This window comes from Salmo salar, chromosome ssa01 (genome assembly GCF_905237065.1).
Source record: "Salmo salar chromosome ssa01, Ssal_v3.1, whole genome shotgun sequence".
Lineage (NCBI taxonomy): Eukaryota > Metazoa > Chordata > Actinopteri > Salmoniformes > Salmonidae > Salmo > Salmo salar.
In genome coordinates this window covers 160,988,385-161,009,462 of record NC_059442.1, presented here as the reverse complement: position 1 = coordinate 161,009,462, position 21,078 = coordinate 160,988,385, and the positions used below count along the sequence as shown (strand labels likewise).

Below are 21,078 nucleotides of genomic sequence, written 5' to 3'. Positions count from 1 at the left end.
CCCATTAACATGAGGAATATTCTAACAATGCTATGTAACTGAATGTCTGGAATTAGAACAATATTCAACATTCTAACAGTTGGTCCAATATATGGCTCTTAGTCAGACTGTCCGTTCATATCCAATCTGCTATTTTTATACTTTAGAACCGGAACCCCCATCAGAAGCTAGCCAGGTAACTAGCTAGTAGTCAGTTAGCCACTGCTAGCGGTCTTCACCGTTAACTCGGACAACAGCAAGCCTTAGCTCGGTCAATACCTGCCACTCTGCACAGCATGATATCAACCCAGAGCATATCGGACTGCTTTTTCTCTACCACATCTCCAGATTCCTACCGCAAGCTCTGAATCTTTACACCGGATCATCGCAGTTAGCTAGCTGCTATCCAAGTGGCTACTCCTGGCTAACGTCTCTGTCCCGAAGCAAGCACCAGTTAGCGTTGAGCTAGCCTCGAGCTAGGCCCATCTCCTGGCTAGCCGAAGAGGTCCACCAGCCAATTCTTGGGCTACAATACCTTTTTTGCCAATTGGCCTGGACCCTTTACTGCCGACACGTAGCCCCGCCAATCCATCACGACTGGTCTGCCGACGTAATCGTCCGAGGTGGTTTCAACAGGTTCTACCATTGCGACTTCGCCGGAGGCCCATTTGCTAGCCCCGGCCCGCTAGCTGTCTGAATCGCCGTGTCTCCAGCTCGCCTAGCGTAGTAGCGACTATTGAATCGGCTCCCTGACTCATCTATTGCTACTCACTGGACCCTATGATCACTCGGCTACACATGCCTCTCCCTAATGTCAATATGCCTTGTCTATTGCTGTTTTGGTTAGTGATTATTATCTTATTTCACTGTAGAGCCCCCAGCCCTGCCCAATATGCCTTAGATATCCCTTTTGTTCAACCCCCCACACATGCGGTGACCTCACCTGGCTTAACTGGTGCCTCTAGAGACAAAACCTCTCTCATCATCACTCAATGCCTAGGTTTACCTCCACTGCACTCACATCCTCACATCCATACACTTATCTGTACATTATGCCTTGAATCTATTCTTCCACGCCCAGAAATCTGCTCCTTTTACTCTCTGTTCCGAACGCACTAGACGACCAGTTCTTATAGCCTTTAGCCGTACCCTTATCCTACTCCATCTATGTTCCTCTGGTGATGTAGAGGTTAACCCAGGCCCTGCAGCCCCCAGCACCACTCCCATTCCCCAGGCGCTCTCATTTGTTGACTTCTGTAACCGTAAAAGCCTTGGTTTCATGCATGTTAACATTAGAAGCCTCCTCCCTAAGTTTGTTTTATTCACTGCTTTAGCACACTCCACCAACCCGGATGTCCTAGCCGTGTCTGAATCCTGGCTTAGGAAGGCCACCAAAAATCCTGAAATTTCCTTCCCCAACTACAACTTTTTCCGACAAGATAGAACTGTCAAAGGGTGCGGAGTTGCAATTTACTGGAGAGAGAGCCTGCAGAGTTCTGTCATACTATCCAGGTCTGTGCCCAAACAATTCGAGCTACAATTCCACCTTTCCAGAAACAAGTCCCTCACCGTTGCTGCTTTTTATAGACTCCCCTCAGCCCCCAGCTGTGCCCTGGACACCATATGTGAGTTGATTGCCCCCCATCTATCTTCAGAGTTCGTACTGTTAGGTGACCTAAACTGGGATATGCTTAACACCCTGGCCGTCCTACAATCTAAGCTAGATGCCCTCAATCTCACACACATTATCAAGGAACCTACCAGGTACCACCCTAAATCCGTAACCATGGGCACCCTCTTAGATATCATCCTGACCAACTTGCCCTCTAAATACACCTCTGCTGTCTTCAACCAGGATCTCAGCGATCACTGCCTCATTGCCTGCGTCCGTAATGGGTCTGCAGTCAAACGACCACCCCTCATCACTGTTAAACGCTCCCTAAAACACTTCAGCGAGCAGGCCTTTCTAATCGACCTGGTACGGGTATCCTGGAAGGATATTGACCTCATCCCGTCAGTAGAGGATGCCTGGTTGCTCTTTACAAGTGCTTTCCTCACCATCTTAAATAAGCATGCCCCATTCCAAAAATGTATAACTAAGAACAGATATATAGCATTTGGTTCACCCCAGACTTGACTGCCCTTGACCAGCACAAAAACATCCTGTGGCGTTCTGCATTAGCATCGAATAGCCCCTGCGATATGCAGCTTTTCAGGGAAGTTAGGAACCAATATACACAGTCAGTTAGGAAAGCAAAGGCTAGATTTTTCAAACAGAAACGTACATCCTATCCTGTAGCCAAAATTCCCAAAAGTTTTGGCACAATGTAAAGTCCATGGAGAAAAAGAGCACCTCCTCCCAGCTGCCCACTGCACTGAGGCTAGGAAACACTGTCACCACCGATAAATCTACAATAATCGATCATTTCAATAAGCATTTTTCTACGGCTGGCCATGCTTTCCACCTGGCTACCCATACCCCGGCCAACAGCTTTGCACCCCCTGCAGCAACTTTCCCAAGCCCCCCTTCTTCTCCTTCACCCAAATCCAGACAGCTGATGTTCTGAAATAGCGGCAAAATCTGGATCCCTACAAATCAGCTGGGCTAGACAATCTGGACCCTCTCTTTCTAAAATTATCCTCCAAAATTGTTGCAACCCCTATTACTCGCCTGTTCAACCTCTCTTTCGTATCATCTGAGATCCCCAAATATTTGAAAGCTGCCGCGGTCATTCCCCTGTTTAAAGGGGGAGACACTCTAGACCCAAACTGTTATAGACATATAGCCATCCTGCCCTGCCTTTCTAAAATCTTCGAAAGCCAAGTTAACAAACAGATCACCGATCATTTTGAATCCCACCGTACCTTCTCCACTATGCAATCTGGTTTCCGTGCTGGTCATGGGTGCACCTCAGCCACGCTCAAAGTCCTAAACGATATCATAACCGCCATCGATAAAAGACAGTACCGTGCAGCCGTCTTCATCGACCTGGCCAAGACTTTCGACTCTGTCAATCACTGCATTCTTATCGGCAAACTCAATAGCCTTGGTTTCTCAAATGACTGTCTTCACCAACTACTTCTCAGATAGAGTTCAGTGTGTCAAATCAGAGGGCCTGTTGTCTGGTCCTCTATGGGTGCCACAGGGTTCAAATCTCGGGCCAACTATTTTCTCTGTATATATCAATGATGTCGCTCTTGCTGCTGGTGATTCTCTGATCCACCTCTACGCAGACGACACCATTCTGTATACATCTGTCCCTTCTTTGGACGCTGTGTTAACAAACCTCCAAACGAGCTTCAATGCAATTAAACACTTCTTCCATGGCCTCCAACTTCTTTTAAATTAGAGGTCAACCGATTAATCAGCATGGGCGATTAATTAGGGCCGATTTCAAGTTTTTATAACAGTCGATAATCGCCATTTTTGGATTACATTGCACTCCACGAGGAGACTGCGTGGCAGGCTGACCACCTGATATGCGAGTGCAGCAAGGAGCCAAGGTAAGTTGCTAGCTAGAATTAAACTTATCTTGTAAAAAAACAATCAGTCTCAATATAATCACTAGTTGATGATATTACTAGTTTAACTAGCTTGTTCTGCGTTGCAAATAATCAATGCGGTGCCTGTTAATTTATCATCGTATCACAGCCTACTTTGCCAAACGGGTGATGATTTAACAAGCGCATTCGCAAAAAAAGCACTGTCGTTGCACCAATGTACCTAACCATAAACATCAATGCCTTTATTAAAATCAATACACAAGTAGATTTTTTTAAAACCTGCATATTTTGTTAATATAAATGAATGTTAGCTGGCAATATTAACTAGGGAAATTGTGCCACTTCTCTTGCGTTCTGTGCAAGCAGAGTCAGGGTATATGCAGAAGTTTGGGCCATCTGGCTCATTGCGAACTGTGTGAAGACCATTTCTTCCTATCAAAGACAGTAATTCATTTGCCAGAATTTTACATAATTATGACATAACATTGAAGGTGGCGCAATATAACAGCAATATTTAGACTTATGGATGCCACCCGTTCGATAAAATACGGAACGGTTCCGTATTTCACTGAAAGAATAAAAGTTTTGTTTTCATAATGATTTGACCATATACATTTTTTATTTTTTATTTTACTAGGCAAGTCAATTATGAACAAATTCTTATTTTCAATGATGGCCTAGGAACAGTGGGTTAACTGCCTTGTTCAGGGGCAGGACAGCAGATTTTTACCTTGCCAGCTCAGGGATTCGATCTTGCAACCTTTCGGTTATTAGTCCAACGCTCTAACCACTAGGCTACCTGCCGCCCCGACCAAAGGCTTGTGTTTCTGTGTGTTTATTATATTATAATTAAGTCTATGATTTGATATTTGATAGAGCAGTCTGACTGAGCGGTGGTAGTCAGCAGCAGGCTTGAAAGCATTCATTCAAACAGCACTTTCCTGCATTTGCCAGCAGCTCTTCGCAATGCTTGAAGAACAGCACTGTTTATAACTTCAAGCCTATCAACTCCAGAGATTTGGCTGGCAATACTATAGTGCCTATAAGAAGTCAATGGTATATGAAATACAAACGGTATAGAGAGAAATAGTCCTATAATTCCTATAATATCTACAACCTAAAACTTCTTAACTGGGAATATTGAAGACTCATGTTAAAAGGAACCACCAGCTTTCATATGTTCTTATGTTCTGAGCAAGGAACTTAAACGTTAGCTTTTTTTTTACATGGCACATATTGCACTTTTACTTCCTTCACCAACACTCTGTTTTTTGCATTATTTAAACCAAATTGAACATGTTTCATTATTTATTTGAGACTAGATAGATGTTTATTTATGTATTATATTAAGATAAAATAAAAGTGTTCATTCAGTATTGTTGTAATTGTCATTATTACAAATATATATATATATATATTATCGGCCGATTAATCGGCAGCGGCTTTTTTTTGGGTCCTCCAATAATCGGTATTGGCGCTGAAAAATCATAATCGGTTGACCTCTATTTTAAATGCTAGTAAAACTAAATGCATGCTCTTCAACCGATTGCTGCCCACACCCGCCCGCCCGACTAGCATCACTACTCTGGACGGTTCTGACTTAGAATACGTGGACAACTACAAATACCTAGGTGTCTGGTTAGACTGTAAACTCTCCTTCCAGACTCATATTAAGCATCTCCAATCCAAAATTAAATCTAGAATCGGCTTCCTATTTCGCAACAAAGCCTCCTTCACTCATGCTGCCAAACATACCCTCGTAAAACTGACTAGCCTACCGATCCTTGACTTTGGCGATGTCATTTAGAAAATAGCCTCCAACACGCTACTCAGCAAACTGGATGCAGTCTATCACAGTGCCATCCGTTTTGTCACCAAAGCCCCATATACTACCCATCACTGCGACCTGTATGTTCTCGTTGGCTGGCCCTCGCTATATATTCATCGCCAAACCCACTGGCTCCAGGTCATCTATAAGTCTTTGCTAGGTAAAGCTCTGCCTTATCTCAGCTCACTGGTCACCATAGCAGCACCCACCCGTAGCACGCGCTCCAGCAGGTATATCTCACTGGTCACCCCCAAAGCCAACACTTCCTTTGGCCGCCTTTCCTTCCAGTTCTCTGCTGCCAATGACTGGAGCGAATTGCAAAAATCACTGAAGCTGGAGATTTATATCTCCCTCTCTAACTTTAAGCATCAGCTGTCAGAGCACCTTACCGATCACTGTACCTGTACACAGCCAATCTGTAAATTGCACACCCAATTACCTCATCCCCATATTGTTATTTATCTTCTTGCTTTTTTGCACCCCATTATCTCGACTTGCACATCATCATCTGCACATCTATCACTCCAGTATTAACGCTAAATTGTAATTATTTTGCCTCTATGGCCTATTGCCTTACCTCCCTACTCTTCTACATTTGCACACAGTGTTTCTAGATTTTTTCTATTGAGTTATTGACTGTACGTTTCTTTGTGTAACTCTGTGTTGTTGTTTTTGTCGCACTGCTTTGTTTTATCTTGGCCAGGTCGCAGTTGTAAATGAGAACTTGTTCTCAACTGGCCTACCTAGTTAAATAAAGGTGTAAAAATAGGTGTAAAAAATATCCTCTTCATGTTGATTCTTGGTGGCCCAGTCACACAATGTACTCTAGAAACAGCAATAATTGAAACTCATGCATATGTTTTGAGTTTTATGTCAGAGTCAGATGGATACTGCTTTGTAGCTTTCTAACCAGCACCCTAATCCAAAATCTGAACCTTGTTTCTGGGCTTCATGGGGGTGAAACTTAGCAAAGCCATCTTTTTGTCCATAAACATGGACTACTAGCTGTTTGCTAATAGGATTAGCCCAATATGGAATTTGCAGATCACCTATATGACCGGGTCCTCTTTCTATTCTCTCTAATTGGAGGTTTACAGTAGTTATTTACCTGTTTGTTTGGCTAGCTCTGGTGAGTAGGCTAGCTCTGGTGAGTAGGCTAGCTCTGGTGAGTAGGCTAGCTCTGGTGAGTAGCCTAGCTCTGGTGAGTAGGCTAGCTCTGGTGAGTAGCCTAGCTCTGGTGAGTAGGCTAGCTCTGGTGAGTAGGCTAGCTCTGGTGAGTAGGCTAGCTCTGGTGAGTAGGCTAGCTCGCATCACCTCAGGGAGGGCCCTATCACTTTTTCCTCTTGCTGTTTCTCTGGCTTTCTCTCTCTGTCTGTCTGTCCCACTCCCCAGAGAGAGTGCAGGGTCGTCCATTTTGTTTTAATTGAGCAGAAACATGTGAAGGGATCAGAAATATCTTGAAGGATTAGGGGGTTTGGGGGGAGAGTGCGAGGGAGGGATGAAAACTCTGAAGTCGGGGCCCACCCCCGCGGCTCACTTCATGGAGCAAAACAAGGGTGCTGCTGGGTATGAATGTAGTTAACGTGACCTCTGAACCCGCCAAACTGTTGACATGGAAAGCAGCCAGGGCCGCGTCCACAGAACGCCTTTTGTTCATCTCATTTACCCTCCCTCGTCCTCTCCTGTTTCTCCACTTTGAGGGAGGGATAGAGGGAGGGGGGTAGAGAGAGAGAGTTGGCAGCTCGGATGGGAGGAATGCGAACAGGGAGCCCCCTTTTCTTTTCCCAGGCTTTAGAAACAAGTGGTGTGCCCTCTCAGAGCAGGAACAGCACGTCCTCTCTAGCAGGTCCGCTCAGGCTCAACTCAATCGACACTGACAGGTTTCTGGCTTGGCCAGGCCAATTGGCAGAGCATGGGGTAGGGGGGCAACCAACATGGGGCTGGCCGCATTTAGTGTTGTTGTTTGGGGGAAGGGGGGCAGTGGGGTGACTACAGGATAACAGGGGTAGTGGAGGGCACACCTGTGAGGCAACAAGGTTGGTTGGATTGTGGATGTGACAGGCATGTTCATTCATGACTTTATAGGTGCATTCTCTAGGTTCTTTGTTTACATTTGATTTGGTTTGATTGTTAGTTTGATTGATTATGTTATTATGTGTTTATTGACCGTACCGTGTTAAATTTGAGCAAAGATTTGAGGTAAACAATTATCATCTGAACTTTTAGCATTGAATGTTAACATTAGTTCCTTGACTCCAGTGTCACTGGTTCATAAACAGAAATTGTTTGGACACTGCTATATTTTCATAAATTTTGTGCTCATTATGTAGACTAGTTCTTCTGTGCACTAGTTGTCAAACGATACTCTAAATCGACTAGGGCTGACCACATTTATTTGACTGGTCGATTGTTTGGTCGATAGATTTTTTTTAGTCAAGCAGTGGCAAAATAATATTTTAAAAATGATGGCATAGGAGACACCTGTCTGATTCACACCTGTCTCGATGGACTAATCCATTGCGGAAGCTGGGGGGATGGCACACCAGTAGACATTTACTGTTCATTTTCATCATTTTTAATCTACACTGTTTGTTTGGTTACAGTCATTTCTGTTAATGCATTAAATATGTTATTATTACAGTCTTACCATTGTCATTGTTGGAGTGGACACATTGTTTGCAGAGCGCACAACCTAGGCTACACTTGTGAGAAAAAAAAGTTTGGGTTTATTTCATTCCATTTACGAGTTGTCAATTTATTCATTGTCTTTTGTTTGGGGCCCTCCTGTCAATCTTGAGTAAGGACACACTACTGGTTACGCGTAGAAGTAGCCCTAGGCTACCTGGCCTGCGCGCAAATGTAGGCCTATAAATGTGCCCATCTGGGGATCTGATACTATTTCTGATCCTCTTAACTCTCTATCACTGTGGAGCTTCTCAAAGTCATTTTTTCTTCGCCTCATACAGAAAGTAAACGAAGTCTGCTTTCACATCCATTGACAATGACAGTAGTTCCTCAATGTAGCCTATTTGAAAAATCTTTCCAGCTCTTTCGATAACCACTCAGCATGAAAGGGGAAAGAAATGTCATGCTCTGATCCAGTGGAAACATCATAAAATAGGCCTACCTGATTACTTCTTATCCCTTGCGCAAAATAGCCTACAGCTGCGACTGTGACTTAAAGTATATTTATTTTTATCAGGATATTTTGTACCTGGGGGCTGCAATGTTTTTTTTGTTGGCTTTATGTAGGCTATTTTTACATATTGGCAATAGAAGTTACTTTTAGATTTCTATAATTTTCATTTAGATAGAATTTTGATTAACCACATGACTTTGCTTTTTAGATATGAAGACTTTATTATAAATTAAATGAAAAAGTTCCATGAAAATGTGCTTATGAAAATCATAACTGGCACGCTGATTAGTAGAAATGGTACGATAACTTGGTACTCCAAATGGAGAAGGTTTTCGACCTCTGTTATAGCCTATTACCGGCAACTTTAGAAGTGTAATGGTAGAATCTGCGAAGGCCAGCAGCAATGGGAGGAGGAGGATCCAGAACAGGGTTTTTTCTTCTGGTTAGGCTTTATTGATATCTGGCTTCTGCTTTAGTAACTTTGAAGAATCTCAAATATAAAATATATTTGGATTTGTTTAACACCTTTTTTTGTTACTACATGTGTTATTTCATAGTTTTGATGTCTTCATTATTATTCTACAATGTAGAAAATAGTAAAAATAAAGAAAAAGCCCGAAATTAGTTTGTGTGTCCAAACTTGAAATGTGAAAATGTGTACTTTTTCATATGTGACTGGTTTCAGGAACCTAGGCGTATGTTGCACGTCACTACTTCACAGGTGAGGCATTTCAACATTGTTTTTGCAGAAATGCCTTCTGGAACATGTGAACTTTCATGTGCCTTAATAACAAACTTGTATGTCATCTGTGAATATGAATAAAATTGTTAAATTACAAGCCTAGTTGGTTTAGCCACGGAAAAAGCCAGTAACCTTCCCGCTAGCTATGATTGGCTGAGATAATGGATGGGCTGAACATGCCGAAAAATGAGTTCAGATTGGTCTGCCATGTAGCATGCTTCTGTCTATAATATGAGCTGCTTAGTATGTATAGGTAATCCTTTCTAACGCAGCTTTTTTTAAAGGTATCGCGAAGAACTGCAAAAGTGTTGCTAATGCTCTCCACTTCTGGAGACGATGAGGAAATCCCTGATTTAGGTAAAATAATCTTCATTGAACAAGGCATTGTAGAGTATTCTGAAACTGCGATCATGGAAGAAGTTGACCAAGTTTTGAAATCAGTGGAATGCCGGTGGAAGCAGAGTATGATAGCTAAGGAGATGGAGAAAATTCTGGCCTTTGATTGCAAATATGCAGACGGAGTCGAAAAGAGAACACACAGAAGGCTGTTGTATAAAACGCCTGTCTCCGGATTACATCTTCAAACTAAGGGCAACCATGGCATCCGTGACAGAGATGGAGAAGCGTTCACCCATGTATACGGGTAAGAATCTAGAGGGATACATTTTCAGATATTATACGTTTCAAATTTGGTCAGAAAGTCGTTTCCATTGCAAGTTAAAGCTTGCTAGCTAACATTACGTGTATGATCTGTGTAGTAATATTATTCGTATCTCAATAAGCCATTTATTTTGCTAGCTAGCTAGCCAACATTAGCTACCTGCAGCTTCATGCATGGGAGTAACGTTATGAGTTGTGATTATGGTTCTTTGTTTAGCTAGCTACATGTCTAAACAAAAGACTCCATTATGCAAATAACCATTTCACTGTACCATTTACACCTTCTGTATCCTGTGCATGTGAAAAATAAACATAAATTATATTTGATATAGTGTATGTTTACCAGAGACGGTAATGTGAAGAACATGACCTGTACCAAACTAAAATTAGGATATAACATTAAGCCAACAAGACCGTTTCCAAGTTCTAAAGTTCTCCGGTAGAATGCCCTGCTTTTATTTCATCACACTAACAACCGTAAGCTGTTTTCTGTAATTAGCTCAACATTAACTTGGAGATAATTAGAGAGTTCAAAAGTTTGGGGTCATTTAGAAATGTCCTTGTTCTAAAGAAGGCCAGTTTTATTGCTACTTTAATCAGACAACAGTTTTCAGCTGTGCTAACATAATTGCAAAATGTTTTTTTTATGATCAATTAGCCTTTTAAATTGATAATCTTGGATTAGCTAACACGACGTGCCATTGCAACACAGGAGTGATTGTTGCTGATAATGGGCCTCTGTTCGCCTATGAAGATATTCCATAAAACATCAGACGTTTCCAGCTACAATAGTCATTTGCAACATTAATAATGTTCTTGAAAGAAAGCACTTTTTTTGTCCATTTAAAATAACATCAAATTGATCAGAAATACAGTGTAGACATTATTAATGTGTGCTTATTATGCTAAATGACGTAAATGTAAATCCAATCGACCAAAAGAACAGACGACTCTCGGTCGACCAATATTTGTTGTTGTTGGGGACAGCCCTTAATTAAAACCTTTCATCTCATTTATCGTATTTCCAACACCTAGCACCACGAGGTCACGCACAATTAAGACCCCAATACTAGACCCCAACAAAAAAGAAACAAAGAATAAGAAATAATTAAGAAAGGAAAAAGCCAATCCAATTCTCCAGACTGTTGACTAGAGACAATCTCTTAGGGAGGGGAACTCTGGACTATAGAGTGTCCCAGCGTGTGGCACTTTCTCCGGGGCTCCTCTTCACTTCAGCTGGGGGGATTAAAGCCGCGCTAGGCCTCTGACCTTGCTTTGTTTACATCCGACACAAAAAACGCAATCATTGCAAACCCCTCTGTCTTCTTCGACACAGTAAAGGCTGTGACCTGCACACACAGCGGCACCATACACACAGCGGCACCATACGTGTGCGCCGATCGGAAAATAAATCAATTGGGGGATTCGATTAGTTTACCTCAATGGGCGGCAATGGGCCCAACCGGCAGGCGGCTAAGTGGAAAGCGGTACGGTTGAGAGGGTTAGAAGAGACTGAAGGAGATCGTAGAATGGTGTTTGGAGATTAAGGTGTTAATGGGGGCTGATTAAATGTGAAATGGACTGATTTGGTGAGCTATGTCCTTGGCTGAACACACAGTGTTTGTAAATGTCCACTTGAGAGCACCCAGTGTTGTGGCTGGTTCCGCTGTTTAACCTCCCATTGATGGTGTTGTGGTTGGTAAAACTGTATGTGGATGCAGCAGCAGCAATACACTACCAGGGCTTATCCTAAGGTCTGCTCTTTACTGTACAAGGGATGAATGGATGAGGCACTCTTGCCACAATGCAAAGCCGAGCACACACTCATGCGAACACACACACACACACACACACACACACACACACACACACACACACACACACACACACACACACACTGTTGATAGCTATAGGTCTTGGGTAGAACACGAATGTCTAGAGGCCTGGTGTATTGATGATTATGTATTGATGAAGGACCACTTCTGTCGCCATATCAATGATCCCCGTGTGATTGTGTTTGTGTGTCTGTCTGTCTGACTGTCTCTGTGTGTGTGTGTGACAGCAGCAGCAGACCTGGCTTAATAACTTCCCTTGCCCTTTACAGGCTGGGAGGAGGGACCATAGAGGCAGAGTGGAAGGGCCATCCAGGGAAATACACAGGAGTCATTCACTCCCAGCCAATTAAAACGCTTGTTGACGTATTTATGTCCTGCCTGCCTGCCCCCCCCCCACCCCTCCCCCTCACCTACTTCCCCTGCTTCCAACCTCAGCCCCACATCTTGACTCTGAAGCTAAACCTTACGATTTGTGTCCGAGATTGGAGAAGGGGATGTTAGAGTGCCGGATGATTACCAAGGCAGTGTGTCAGTAATTCAAAGTATATCTGAAACTATCAAGTAGGGTGTTATCCCGGGACCTTAGGCTAACTGTAAATGCTACTTATCTCTGCTTTACTTGACAAATATTTATTTACTTGACAAATATTTATTTACTTGACAAATATGTCATAGCAATAGGTGGTAGGCTTTTGAGAGTGCCAAGGTTGCCATTTCATTATCTCCCTTGTACTGGGATTGAGATTGAACCACATGGACTAGTTCGACCACATGGTTTAGACAGTGAATTCCTGGCAAGCCTAAAATCTCATGACTGGTCATGTACAGATTGCCTTACTTGCAGTTGTGGTTAGCTAATGAGTAATAAATATATTTAACAGTCACCCAAATGTCAAACAAGGCCCAATGCCAGGGAAACCTCCTGTTTTAAATTCACTTCCTGTTAAAACGGTCCATGGTATGGAAGGATATAGGAATTGAATATGGCTAGCTACTATAATATGTCAGGTCCCATCACTGTGCAAGATGAAAACGCTACAACTGACGGTCCACTTAACTCTGAGGATTGGGTTTCATGAAAGCACTCGTCATGTCGGAAACATGTCGCGTTCCAGGTAGCCAGGCACTTGACACTAAATAAAACCATCAACATTTAGCCAAGTCAGCTTGTGCGTGATAGAAGTAGCTGAGTAAGCGGAGCCCGGCTGACGGGCATCCTGCCACGAAGATACAGCCAAATGAAATTTAGTGGGTGGTTTCACACTCCTTTCTTTTTACTGGCCCTGTAATCGGCCCCAGTTTCCGCTGCTCCCCGACACCTTCTTTAAAAAGCTCTCCTGGTATAAAGGGCCCTACGCAAACAGAGCGACGGAGCGTCGTATATGGTTCGTTCCAAAATCTGAGTCACACAAAATGAAATAGAACTACTTAGAAAACGATGGTCCGTCGCTGCGTTTTACGTAAAGTGTGTAGCGGCCTTAGGTCCCCTGGGGGCCCAATACTCCTTCCGGCTGTTTTACACAAGCCTTTCGAGTCACTCATCCGCCTTTGTTTAACCCCTGACCCTGCGAAACAAGGCTCCGTCAAAAGTTCTGAGGGGCTGGCGGCGAGGAAATGGAATAAGTGTTTGGTTACAAACGAAACAGGCACTGGCAGTACGTCATAAATCGTTGATGCAGCAAGAGTGCCGCCACGGCCGGCCTATTGCACGAGGGCGTCGGGCTCGTAAAGTTTTAACGTGGCCTGGTCTCTCTGCCGACTGTTTTGTTTTTAAGGGGCTCAGGAGTGGTGTCTGCCGCAGAGGGGGACAGTAGATGGCTGTTATATCGCATGTGGGAGTGTGTTTACAGGAGAGTGGGGTGTGTGTCGGGGAAGAGTGTATCTGTGTGTGCACTGCAGAGAATATTTCTGAGCATGCAGGTGTGTGTGAGAATATGCACAAGACAAGCCATCTATACACCTGGCATACCACATTGTACCGTGTTGGCGCAAATCCACTTTCAGTTTTATTCAGACAACAGAGAAATTGTAAAAATGTGCTCTACAGTTTGACTTCCCGCTGGCCAATGTCCCTATGACATTGTGAGGTTATTATAAGAACGCCCTGGGACATTGTGTGGTTATTATAAGAAAGCCCTGGGACATTGTGTGGTTATTATAAGAAAGCCCTGGGACTTTGTGTGGTTATTATAAGAAAGCCCTGGGACTTTGTGTGGTTATTATAAGAAAGCCCTGGGACTTTGTGTGGTTATTATAAGAAAGCCCTGGGACATTGTGTGGTTATTATAAGAAAGCCCTGGGACATTGTGTGGTTATTATAAGAACGCCCTGGGACATTGTCTGGTTATTATAAGAAAGCCCTGGGACATTGTGTGGTTATTATAAGAAAGCCCTAGGACATTGTGTGGTTATTATAAGAAAGCCCTAGGACATTGTGTGGTTATTATAAGAAAGCCCTGGGACATTGTGTGGTTATTATAAGAAAGCCCTAGGACATTGTGTGGTTATTATAAGAACGCCCTGTCCAGAATGTAGATGCAGAGGACTCTGAGAGCATGATGGAGATGTCACCATGCAGGCAAACCGCTGTCACAACTGCTCCCTCTCTTGGACCTTTACTCTTGACTTCATTTCTTCCTCCATGTCTTCTTCCACCTCTTCCTTGACCTCTCAAGTCATTGGAGTTCAATTCAATATTATTTAATATCCCCTGATGTAAAATATCACAGAAGTAATGCTTAACATTCTTCTCCATCTTACCATTGACTACGAGCTGTCAATACAAGTCTTCACCCAGCACCACAATCCCAAGACAACTACTCAGCGATCTTATGAAGGGGTATATGCTTTCTGGGTACGTGTGATACTTTTCCCCCTTTAATCCTTCGTCAGGCATGTGTCGTTATTCCTAGAGAACACAAAAGCGTCTGCGGCTAACAAACGACGAGCAGATGTCCCAGTTCAAATGAGTCAATTAACTTCCAGCAGCACTTTAGCTTCCCTCGTATGGCATTCTTTAACACAGTCACCCATTAAGCTTAGCGAAACAGATGTTTCTCCAAATCTGGCTAGGCAAATGAAAAATTGACCTTTGGAGAAAAAGGAAGCTAATAGCAGCTAATCAAATTATATAAAAAATACATCTTAATGGATTTTTGCAGGTTTTTTTGGAGCCCGGTGGGTTATGTTATTATTTAATCAAGAGGTCATTCAGGTCTGGGGTTGAAAATGTTAAGTGTCTCTGCCGTCTTTATCCTGTAGACTATCAACAAAAGCACTGAATTGAAACACAGGGAGTGTTTTGTCTGTGGTGTATGTCGTTTGGTCTACTGTGGCATAGTGCTGTTGACCTTCACTATCTACAAAGCAGTCTCTACAAAGCAAGCAAGCGGTTTTATTAAATCTACTCTCGCTGTGTTTTCATCAGCCGTGGTTGTAATTATTGAAATATAAACGGATATTTCTATGCAATAAATTGGCTCTGTTAAAGGCAGTTAAAATGGCTTCAGAACCATGTTACACATACACCTCTGCAGTGTCATCGGGAGGAGAAAAACATTACTTTATTCTATTTACCGTCTATTGACATGCTAATTAGACACAAATCTGCCGACATGGCTGTTTCTTTAATAAGAGGAAAGCTTCATCCTCGAGTCATTCGACCCCTTAGGATTCAAATCTAGCATCCATCCATCCATTTTTTCCTTATGTAGATAACTAGCCTCCCACATAAAAGTAATATAAATGTATGCTCCCAAAAGGACAACAAACAACGTCAAAATCACAACGAAGATTACTTTAATTAATACAGTTTTATTTTATGTTTGCGCCTCGAACAGACTCGAACTAACAACCTAGCAGCGATTGGCTGCAAAGCTCATTGACCCTCATTGTCATACGTATCTTTTTGCAAATGTGTCACAATGTGACACCTATAAACTGATACCCGGCTGCACATTAGGATTTGATTCCTTATATCATGCTACTCCACCACCGCTGCTTTTTGCATTCCAGTGATCATTGGCCAAACCTATCATAACCCCTCTGCATTTCTATCATGGGCCATTGTTGATGCTCTCTGCTACATTAATGAGTAATGGATTCATGGCCAGGCCTCATTAAGAGGCAGTAGCTGAGGTTGGGAGGGGTGGAGGGGAGGAAAGGGAGAGATGGAGCGGAGGAGGGTGTATAGCTTGGAATAATCCTAGCTCCCAACACTGATCCCGCTCGCAGAGTCAAGGATGTTGAGCGCTCATCTGGGCTAATGAAATGCAGAATACTAAAGAACCCGCGAGCGGCCCCCGGTACATAAAGTCTGCACCCATAACAGAATCGGTTGCTGCTGTGCATGCAGGTCACATACTTACCTCGTATCCTCCATACTAAAATCCTCCCCCTTTTTTCACTCAATTAAAAAATGCATGGCATATTTTAGCGTATTTTTTTTATTACAAATAGACTCGACCAGAGCACCTTGCAGCTTTGTATAAAAAACACCTCTCCCACACTTCTATAAACAGATTCAAAAGCTGGTCGGGAACCAGGGTTAAAGCCACTGGGGAGAAAAGTATGTGTATTCCGTGTGGCTTTGGCTTGCCGTGAGAAGATCGAACCAGGCCTTTTCCCCAGACAGACACATGCGCACAGACGGGGGGGCTGGGAGGGGAGTGAGACACGTAGTCTTGGGTAACATATCGCATCACGCCTTGGCTGCGCCAGCTAGATACTGCTCACAGCTCTGCATGGGACTGAGGGAGGGAGGGAGAAAAGGAAGGCAACAGGAAAGGCTACTGTAGCCGTAGAAACTTTAAGAGTTCCAACTTTTTTGTTGTTGAAAGCCTCTGTGTAGCGGAGGTGGTTTGCCGTGATGAGTAATCTCTCTTGGGATCTGCTTGAGATCTTATCCTCCCCAGAGCTAATGTTGAGTCACACAGACTTGATTATAACTACATAGAATGCAACTGACACCTGCTAGGTCATTTAGGATTTTTTTGCCGTTTAATTCCAAAGTGGGTTTTCCAGTAAAGCCGCCCTGTTTTTGTTTATGATAATGATGTATCTGATAAGGCCTTAATGCTATTAAAAACAAAAAATGATGTTTTAAGTGAAAAGTAAGAAGTCGAAAAAGAAAGGAAATGCCTATTCCACCCATGCTCTACCAAGGTTTTCCAGCACACAGCTTTGACCTACTACAGTAGCTCTGTTGATATTGTACTTCAAACTATGTGTAGGCAGGATGCTTAGGATTCAAACCTTCTCAAACAGCCCCCACAATAATCTCAGATTTAGTATTTGTTTTCAAATTGTGGGTAAACCAACAATCTGGTTTGTCGAATTAGTTTAGAGGCTTTTCTGCTTGGTTGCTTTTATGCCAATAAACTCTGATACACTTAATGTTGCCCAGGTCTTCTCCAGCTTTTAGCGGTCAACACTACTGGTAATCGATACCAAGACAGGTACCACAGTATATCCATACTGGCAGAGCATGAAAAGGGCAAAAGTGTTGTTGTACTTTTAAAGCCATCTCAAACTTAAGATGAGCGGATCTGCACTGCTAGATGGGCAAAACTAATTTATTCTCTGCTGTGTTCTGTATTGATAAAAACCAAAGTTGCACTCTTCATATAATTTAAATACAGAAATATAATCTTTGAATACGACCTGGATGAAGGCCAAAGGGGGATTAAGCACAAAGTCGTCAGGGAGACAGTTGGTGTAGGCGGTGGGATCTGGAGCGAGGGGAGGGGAACGGGGGGTGGTGGGAGAGGGGAGGGTTTTGAAGCTTGTGGCAATGTCCGCTACGGTAATGAGCAAGTCCGCCGCTGGAGAGAGCCCTTCTTGGCGGGCACATTCACGGCCGACTGCCGGTCGCAATTAAAGGCGAGGAGGAGGTGTAGCCTCGCAATCAGCCACCTCGCCAGTCGCTCCGAATGTAAATAAAAACGAGCCCAGTCAAATTACCGTTGCCGGCAGCTCGCCCGTTAAACCTGTCTCCGTAATGAGGGAACTGTGACATTTCAGCGTGCCGCCAAGCCCGTCCCGGTCTCACTCGGCGAAGCAACAAGCCTCAGCCGGTGGTGTCTCTCTTGTCGAGACATTCTAATTAGGGCTGAGGACTTTTCTATGACGTCGCTCGGAGGACCGGGACGTGTGGCAGAGAGAAAGAGAGAGAAATAGAGGGAGAGAGATGTTTGCTGCCTTCTGTCAGACATCTTTCGTTTACCTTTGGCTACCTCCTTCCCCTTTTTCCCTCTTCCCCTTCTCTCTTCTCTCTTTCCTCTTCTCTCTTCTTCTTCCCTCTTCGTTCTTCTCCTTCTCTCTTCCCCTCCTCTCTTCCTCTTCTCTGTTTCCTCTTCACCTACACACTCCTCTCTCTAACCCCTATACCTCTCTTCTTTCACTCGGTCACCCTCAGGGCCACAGGAGGAGATGGAGAGTACGGCTCCTGTTCTGTATTCTGGACGAGCCTGTCTCCTAAAGGATACTCACTGAATGCTTATTGCTGGGCACGCACGCACACCACACACACACACACACACACACACACACACACACACACACACACACACACACACACACACACACACACACACACACACACACACACACACACACACACACATCATCATCAATGATCACTCGAGTAAGAGTATGATTATCCTCCATGGGGTCTACTATTTGTGGGTCTTCAGATGGCTGTAGAGGTCGATCCGGGAGCCACATATTTTGGTGCAGTTTGGGCAGGGGTGAGTGGTGGTTGGTGGTTGGACCTTCCAGGTATTGAGTCTCTCCTTGCGCAGCTGCTGCTTGTCCTCTGGTGGAGGTCTATATCCTGTAGTGCAGCTCCTTCTTGGATGTTGTTTCTCTCCACACACACACACACACACACACACACACACACACACACACACACACACACACACACACACACACACACAGCTGCTGTCAGATGAATGACTCAGTGAGTGAGAACCAGACAGTGAAGAAGAGCCACTGGAGAGGAGAGAACACACCACTGTTCGGTCCTTCCTCCCTTCTCTTTCACACTTAGATATAACTGTCTTGATGACAGCTATTTCCCCTATTGTTCACATTCCTTTCCATGGTGTGGGATGGGACCAGGGAGATGTACAAGGGATGACAATAAGTGAAATATAATCAAACAATGATGATAGGAAACATTTGATTTACCAATGACAAAAGATAAGCGCTATAATGATGTGTTAGATTCATTTCTAATGCATTAGACACATCAGTTCATAGAGATTGTTACCCTGAAATTCTCTGTATTTATTTTATTCCAGCTATCTGCCCTGGTTTGAGGTATTCTACAAGCTGCTCAATATCCTCGCTGACTTCACAATCAAAGGCCAGGTCAGTATTCTCAATGAAATCAAAAATAATAGTGGTCATTGTAGTTAGGGTGAACCTTGTTATCTAAGTAGGTCACAACTGATGATGTAAAAAGGGCTTTCTAGAATAAAATACATTTGATGGAGGTAGGTATAGAGGAGATTTAGCAACTCCTGATACAAAAGCTTGTTTATTGTTAAAAGTAAAAACCAATGTGTTTCGGCTCTTGGTCTTCATTAGAGTAGGTAGAGGCAGACAGAGAATTCCGCTGCAGTAGAAAGACTGTCACCTTTCTTTATCTTTTTCTTTCCCTGTGTCTTGGGTAACAGCCATCCCATCTAATATTAAAGTGGTGTCCCCTCTGTCAGAGCTGCCACCCTACTGACAAACATCACTCACTCACTCACTCACTCACTCACTCACTCACTCACTCACTCACTCACTCACTCACTCACTCACTCACTCACTCACTCACTCACTCACTCACTCACTCACTCACTCACTCACTCACTCACTCACTGTCTCCCCGTCTCCCCCTCCCTCTCTTTCCTCTCTCTCTTTCTGTCTGGGGACAGCTTCTTTCTCACCTTTTCTCTCAATAGAAAATAGATGTCAGGAGTGACATTCAACTCCTCTCATTTTGCCTTCAACTCTTTCTGCTGACTGTAATACAATATTAACAAACACATCACTCTCTCTGCACACGTAGGTGATACTGAAAACCAAACAACTTAAAAGCACAAAGAGACTTAAATAATCATTATAGGATTCAAATCAAATTGAGCTTAATCGACAGGCATTCAGACATTTTAAGTAATGTATTCAGAGCACTTTGGCAAACATCTGTTCAAGCCTCAGCTTTACATGTTTGCTGCTTATGGTTGTCAGACAAAGCCCTATACCTGGGAGATAGCAGACAAAGCCCTATACCTGGAAGATAGCAGACAAAGCCCTATACCTGGGAGATAGCAGACACAGCCCTATACCTGGGAGATAGCAGACACAGCCCTATACCTGGGAGATAGCAGACACAGCCCTATACCTGGGAGATAGCAGACCCAGCCCTATACCTGGGAGATGGCAGACCCAGCCCTATACCTGGGAGATGGCAGACCCAGCCCTATACCTGGGAGATGGCAGACCCAGCCCTATACCTGGGAGATAGCAGACCCAGCCCAGCCCTATACCTGGGAGATAGCAGACCCAGCCCAGCCCTATACCTGGGAGATAGCAGACCCAGCCCAGCCCTATACCTGGGAGATAGCAGACCCAGCCCAGCCCTATACCTGGGAGATGGCAGACCCAGCCCAGCCCTATACCTGGGAGATGGCAGACCCAGCCCAGCCCTATACCTGGGAGATGGCAGACCCAGCCCAGCCCTATACCTGGGAGATGGCAGACCCAGCCCAGCCCTATACCTGGGAGATGGCAGACACAGCCCCATACCTGGGAGATGGCAGACACAGCCCTATACCTGGGAGATAGTGAACAGAGATTATACTGTAGCATCGGCAACCATTAACAGGATAAAGATATGTTTTGTTGTCAAAGTACAATGTACTGGTCTGTAGGCTATTGGTTATTTCCTCCGAGATGCCATAATATTATAAGGAGGGGATATTGTCAGCAATTATTTTTTTTGCATAAACATTTTGTTCCTGTTGCTATTTATAATAGGGTTCCTGTGAGGCATCATGTGAGATTGTACGTGTCTGTTTGTGTGTGTATTTCAGGAGAGTCAGTGGCGAGAGCTCCTGGAGTCACTCCATACACTCCCCATCCCTGATCCTGGAGTGCCAGTCCATCTTAGCGTGGTAAGACTTTGACCAACTCCCCGTAGACTTCATGGCTGGCCACCTTATCAGAGGAGCAACACATTCAAATGTTCGATCACTAGTTGTCCATTATGCTTAAAATTCACGGCTCATTAGCAAGGTTGCAGAATTAGCAAACATAATCATACTTCAGGGCCCTTCACTTGATACAAGCAAGGTGCCAAGAGCTGTAGGGTCAGGCGCGGCAGTGGGTGAAAGTTCAG

The 21,078-nt window shown here is 43.9% G+C and overlaps 1 protein-coding gene across 5 annotated transcripts in view; it reads left to right on the top strand.

The window, feature by feature from the left end:
* dennd1a (DENN/MADD domain containing 1A) overlaps positions 1 to 21,078 on the top strand; it is a 146,409-nt gene that overhangs the window by 70,960 nt on the left and 54,371 nt on the right. For all 5 annotated transcript variants that reach the window (XM_014143465.2, XM_014143472.2, XM_014143479.2 and 2 more), the window contains exons 6-7: positions 18,992 to 19,061; positions 20,774 to 20,854. In XM_014143465.2, coding sequence (XP_013998940.1) covers positions 18,992 to 19,061; positions 20,774 to 20,854 — 151 coding nt within the window. The remainder of the gene's footprint in view (positions 1 to 18,991; positions 19,062 to 20,773; positions 20,855 to 21,078) is intronic.